At 55.3% G+C, this 6,411-nt stretch overlaps 1 protein-coding gene across 1 annotated transcript in view; it reads right to left on the bottom strand.

Moving 5' to 3' along the window:
- Positions 1–848: 848 nt before the first annotated feature.
- The window catches only part of ZNF521 (zinc finger protein 521), a 250,078-nt gene continuing 244,515 nt past the window's right edge, over positions 849–6,411 (bottom strand). Inside the window, 1 exon segment of the mRNA XM_014546151.1 lies at positions 849–1,632. Within this exon segment, the coding sequence (XP_014401637.1) occupies positions 1,603–1,632 (30 nt within the window). The 3' untranslated portion in view covers positions 849–1,602.

The raw sequence follows: 6,411 nt of genomic DNA, 5'->3' as shown, positions 1-6,411 counted from the left end.
GAGCTCCCACCCATTCACCACTTGTTGTTGTTAATCCTCATCGGAGGGTCTGTTTCCATGATTTTTAGAGAGAGAGGGAGGGAGAGGGAGAGACAGAAACATGGGTATGAGAGCGATACATCGATCGGTTGCCTTCCACACGCCTCAACCAGGGCCAGGGATTGAGCCTGCCACCAACATACGTGCCCTTGACCGGAATCCAACCTGGGATCCTTCAGTCCGCAGGCCGATGCTCTATCCACTGAGCCAAACCGGCGAGGGCCTGTTCACCACGTTTGGGCAGGTGCTGCTGCCAGCATCTTCCAGACGCCCAGGCCCAGGTGAAGGCTGCTGACCCCGCGGCACCACCCCCGGCTGGGAAACTGAGGCAGGCGGTGGAAAGTTCTGGATAAAGCAACTCTGGGAGTGGACACCGGAGCGAGAACACACAGCCCGGCTCCCTGCTCTGTGCTTTGTCTTCTGAAGGAACACAGATGCTCCCTAAGCACAGGTCTGCCAGCGGCCTCTCCACGCAGCCTCTGCTCGGAGCTCGGGTCTGCGCAGCATGGCCCACATCGGCTGCACATCATGCAGAGCAGCCGCCGCAACCACGTGCCGTGCGAGTCCGCCAGGACAATGTGACCTGGTGCAGTCACACTGGGAGGCCGACGCACCTGGGGCCTCGTCCCTGCTCTGCCCCACGGACGGACGCCCTCCTGGCTGCACTGGGCCCAGGTGAAAGGTTAATTTTAAATAGGACTGAGCTCAGGCCCCAGATATGCTCAGAGCAGATTCCATTTCCCAGGGCGCTGGCAATTCCGTTTTTCCAAATGGGAGAGTCACTAGAACAAGAAAACACACACATGCACTCAGACCGAACGGTAAACTGAATTTATTTCCTCTTGGCAAACAATTCCAGTCATCGCCAGGTCCAGGGCGCGGAGTAAACATGAGTAACAGTAACATACAGGTTAGTCCAACCGATTCGGGCGTTCGGCTGTGAGAAATCATACGGGAAACCTTGGACACTCAGAGCCTCAAACGTCTCCGGGAAAAACTCGCTGACAGTCTACATAACAACTATTGCATATATAGTGATGCTACCGGTCACATCGCAAGGCGTACAAATATATAGACGGGCCGTATCGGCGGTGGGCTCTCTGTGAGAACGTCTCTTCATGGCTCGCAGAATCTTCGCAATGAAAAAATAGTCTCGGATTTAACGCTGATTTACCAAAAAGAGCAAGTCTGGGCTTCAGTGTCCATGACAGCAAGTCCCAACGCCGCCTCCTGTGTAAGCAGGTGTCACCTCGGCCTTGAAAATACTTCCTCTTAGGCCGTTCTGCTCAGTCTTCTCTCTTGCCTGAACAGGGCCCAAGTCCACTCGTCCTCGTAAGACCGTGTTAGTTTCCGACATCATACATGTGCAACACTTTATATACAGAGGGTCTATCCGGTGCTCCCAGGCTCACACACATGAACATCCAGCGTTTGGGTAATACAAGTTCATGGTACAATACAATGCTCTGAATAATATACATGAACAAGGAGGGGTTCGTGCAAAGAGTGAAACATGTTCCCTTTTTGTGCCTCAGAAGGAAGTCTCCACCGACCGCGCTCCCACTAACTGCTGTGCTGGGTCATCGTGTGATTCTGGAACAGAAGAGAGAGAGGGGGGACGTCAGTGCTGCGTTTCCATCAGGCCACGTATCCAAGCTGCTGCTCGATTTGTGACACCAGGAAAGAGGTGCTCACACCGGGTGAATGGCTGCCCGTGGCCTGCCTGCACCTGCTCCCCACCCCTCGCCCCGCTGGGAGGGCAGCACCAGGGCCCACCAGGGAGGCGAGCGACTGACCCATGTCTTTCCTCTTCTCTGTCCCCCACCACACCTTCCCAGAACACCCCCGCCTCCTGCATCTCCTCTCATTGAAGCACCCCCGTTTTCAAAGCCCAGGTAGTACCACGTGGACAGTTTTCCTTGAAGGCGCACCTCCCCAAAGATTACCAATGCTCGTCCAATCGTCTGGGTGGTGGGCGTGTCCACACCAGGGCTCTGTCTGTCCCTGAATAGAAGCTTTAAAGCAGCGGTTCTCAACCTGTAGGTCGCGACCCCTTTGGCGGTCGAACGACCCTTTCACAGGGGTCGCCTAAGACCATCCTGCATATCAGATATTTACATTAAGATTCATCACAGTAGCAACATTACATATGAAGTAGCAACGAAAATAATTTTATGGTTGGGTCACAACATGAGGAACTGTATTTAAAGGGCCAGAAGGTTGAGAACCACTGCTTTAAAGGCAAAAGCTGCCTGGCCAGCCAGGGACAGAAGGACAGCGGGTTCTCCAGCGCCCCCTGCAGGCGGGCCGGGCCACGCCACCACAGGCTGCGGGGCACCTGGAGGCAGCCATAGCCGCTGCCCCACCCCAGCTGCCTCAGCCTCTGTGGTCCTTTCCTCCCCCTTGCACAGCAGGTCCCCTTTCCGGGTGAACTTCCTCCCACATCGTGAGAGGCCACTGGACCGCCGCTGGCCTGCATGGGGAGGGGGAGGGCGCCCGTGCACTCGCTCGGAGCAGGAGTCTAGAGTCCGCTGGCAGGGACGCTCACGGTGGAAAGGGGCACAGTCCTAGAGGGTCCTGGGAAATGGGCACATAATGAGCACTGACAGGAAAGAACCCCAGTCCTCATGCGTGTCCGCACCCCGAAGACGATGTGCCCCCCCACCCCGTACCCCGAGTCACTGAAAACACACGTGGCCTCACTTCACCCTTGGAAGGCGGCAGGCGTGGGCGTCCAGCCCCGAGGTCAGTGGCTGGCTGCTCGGGTTGGAAAGGACGGAGAGGGTCCGTGTCTAGCTTCACCGCAGACCCTTTCCACGAGGAGGGGAAGCCTGGAGGGGTCCCTCACAGAGCCCTCTCTGCACTTTGTGTTCTGAGAATCACACACATCACTTCTTTATTATTATTTTTTTTAAATTTTTTTTTCAGGGCAGAAGGGAGAGAGAGAGATAGAAAAATCAATTATGAGAGAATCACTGATCGGCTGCCTCCTGCACGCCTCCCACTGGGGATCAGCCCACACCCCGGGCCTGTGCCCTGACCGTGAATCGATCCGTGACCTCCTGGTTCGTAGGCTGACGCTCAGCCCTGAGCCAGGCCGGCAGCACAGACATCATTTCTCTAAAAGGGGAGACAAGAAGCCAGTGGGAGGGGACAGTAGGCCAGAGAAGCGTGGAGAGAGGGTGGCTCTGTGCGGGTCACGCAGTGCCGGCGTGGCAGGAGAGGACAGGCGGCCCGGCCATCGGCCAGCAGCCTGCCAGGGGCGGCCCGCTCTTCAGGTCCACAGGAATCGCTGCACTAGAACAAAGTGTGGGTAATCTCACCATTTCACACGGCAATTCACAGTCCCCAAAGCACGTTAATGCAATGACAGGTTATGAGAAAAGATATCTGTTCCAATGAAGGAAAAGTGTTTTACATAATCGAGGAGAACATCCGGGCGGTCGGTGGGGGTGGGGCGATGACAGAAGAGGAAGCAGAAGAGGAGAAAACTCCTGCAACCCGCAGGGAGCCATCGTCTCTGCAGAAAGCCATCTTTGGAGACCCCACGTCTAAGGAACCGAAAACTGCAAACCATTAATCCCAGTGACGAACAGTTGTTTTACACGAGGGGGGCTTGTGTTAAAAAAAGAAGAAATCGAATCCACAGCACACCTTCCAGCTGACAAGCAGCTCCGTCGAGGTGCGAGGCCATAGGACGAGGTCCCCACAGCGGCCCCGTGAGGCCAGGCCCCTGGAAGGAAGGAAGGAGTGTGCGCCTCTCCTCCCTCCTTACATGTGAGACGAAACGCGGAAAGCTGAAAAACAGACGGGGCCGTCAGAAGTCCCTTCCAGCGCTGTATTTTTAAAATGAGAGGCCTTTCATTTTCCAGGCCTGGAATTCTCATTTCGGGCTTGGCACGCTCACCGATGATTAATTCAGCCCGCCATTCGGAGAGCTGACCACATTTACTGGTCAAATGGCTTAATCCTATTTAAAAGGCAATCCAAGCAAAATATTTTTAAAGAAAAGCAAAACCCCGTGATCCCCTGAAACCGTTCACCTTGGCCAATCGACCCCACTTCCCTTCCATCTTGATGGGAATTTGTGCCCCGATTGCCATGATGGAGCTAAGCTTTGGAGGGAAGCCCAGGTGGGTGGAGGGGGTGTGGGGTGGCCCCGGGGGAGGGGGGGATCCGCCTTCCAGGATGGAAAAATGAAGTCCCCACCTTCCCGCGTCCTGCCAGACTGTCCGATCCCTTGGCAGAGGCCACGTCTGGCCTGTGCTTGGTAACCCTCCCTTGGCATCGGCAAAATGTTAAGTAGCCGCGGCAATAAAGCTAATAAAAACGGCATCTGAATGGGAGTTTTGTGAGATCTGTGGATTCAGAGATGTTAATCATTTTTTACCAGGACTTGTCTATGTATAGCTCTTTGTCTCAAACACATTCTGACAAGCTTTTAAAAACGAAGGAAAAGAGCCAGCAGGCTGGTTTAAAAAGGAACGAGAAAAAAACACCCCACACAAGCTTTGCAGTAATTCACCAGGCCATTAGCATGTCGGTTTGAACTGCAGTTGCATTCAGTTTAAATGAGATGTTTTCCAACCGGTGAAATGGCAGACAATCGTGGCTCTGCAGCGATGGGGGGGGGGGGGGGGGGGAGACGCAGAGATGAACGGCTCTGCCTCCAGCAGATGGTGACAGCCAGGCGGCCTGTTGTTTCTCCTTTCGTGGAAGTAACTCGAACATTCGCCATCCATCATCACTGATGAACGGATCCGATGGCCCTTCCCTCGGTCGCGGGGGTTGGACCTGTGAACACCACGGCAATGTGTGCGCGCTCCTTGCTCTGAAGCGCCGTCCAGGGCACTTACAGGCGCAGCTCCGGCTGCGAGCAGGGCTCCACATCGCCCGCCACCCTGAAAGCTCGTCTGCTTTTTTACTTTCTGTTATTTCTTTCCCCCAAACAAAAGCAACGGTTTGCCACAGGCTGGGGCATCAGTCTTTTGACCTGCATCTTGGTTGCCCATGAAGGTCACCCGCGCCCGGGCATCGCGCTGACTTAGGAAATGCCTGGAGTCCTGCGCTTCATCTCCCGCCGCCATGCAGCTTCTTTAAATGTGTCTGCCGGGTCCCCGAGGCCCGAGCCGGCCCGGTCCGCGGTGGGCAGGGGAGGACAGCGCGGCTGCCGGTATTAATGAGCGGGGACCATTACCAGTCCGGCCGGCTCCTTGCCATTCCCAGCAGCACAGCCCGTACGTGACTTAAAATGTGAGAATATTGACACAAAGCGTGGCCCCTAATGACAGTCACCGGGCGGGAATGAGGTAGGCTCGGCACAGCTCTCCCAGCACAGAGCACGGCTCTCGGGATGGCGCGAGGGCAGGATGGTGCAGACAGGGCCGCAGCCGCCGGCCCTCCAGGCCCGAGGAATTCCTTTGTGGAGACATTCTCAAGGCCAGCGTCACGCGGACTCTGCAGCCATCGGCACCGGCGTTTTGGCTCAGAGCTCTTAGTACTAAATCTCTGGGTTGAATCAATGGAAGTACTATATCTCCCACATGAATCAATACATTTGGTTCAATACGTGTTCTATTAAATTATACTTTCTAATCAAGATTTTTACATTTCCATCCTCTTTCTTTTTCATGCCCCACTTCCTCGGCGGGTGAAGTGGTTTTAAAGGTGTCCTGCGCTCATGGGGACAGGATGCTGGGCTATCCACCCCCCCCGCCCCGCGTTAAAGCATTGTCACAACGCAAAGGGCAGCCTTTCCACGAGGTGTCCTGCGCTCATGGGGACAGGATGCTGGGCTATTCCCCCCCCCGCCCCCCGGCCCCGCGTTAAAGAATTGTCACAACGCAAAGGGCAGCCTTTCCACATCTTAATCAGGTTAAGGAGATGGGAATGTAATACATTAACGTTTCCAAAGCCCACACAATTGCAGAGATAACGCCGAGTTTTAAATGAATTAAACATGAGCAGCCACAGAGCTGGGAGCACGAGAGCGAGGAATAGTCTAAAAATGACACCAAAGACCCAAATCATCCGAAAGTACCCACCAGACCCCATCGTGCCACCAGAAGTTTCTATTATCCACGGAACGACACACTTCCTGGCTGGAGAGATCCTAGGTCCTGTGTGCGCATGGCCCTCAGCTGGTGGACACAGGAAGGCAGACGTGGGAACGGGCCTGTGTGTGAGGTGTCCCATTTCAGGGACCTTCTCTAGAAGGCAGGAGGGAGTGTTTCCTCATGTGCTGAGAGCCGAGGGACACGCTCAGTAACGGGTGCCCACGGCCAGGGGAGCTGCCTCTAATCTCACGCCGCCGATTTGCTAGGAAATGGGATCCGGCTCCCTCCCTCCGACTCCGCATTTCTGAACCTGTCT

The sequence above is a fragment of the Myotis brandtii genome, unplaced genomic scaffold (assembly GCF_000412655.1).
Source record: "Myotis brandtii unplaced genomic scaffold, ASM41265v1 scaffold433, whole genome shotgun sequence".
Taxonomy (NCBI): domain Eukaryota; kingdom Metazoa; phylum Chordata; class Mammalia; order Chiroptera; family Vespertilionidae; genus Myotis; species Myotis brandtii.
The sequence above is the reverse complement of the archived record's forward strand: the minus strand, read 5'-3'. Positions and strand labels throughout refer to the sequence as shown.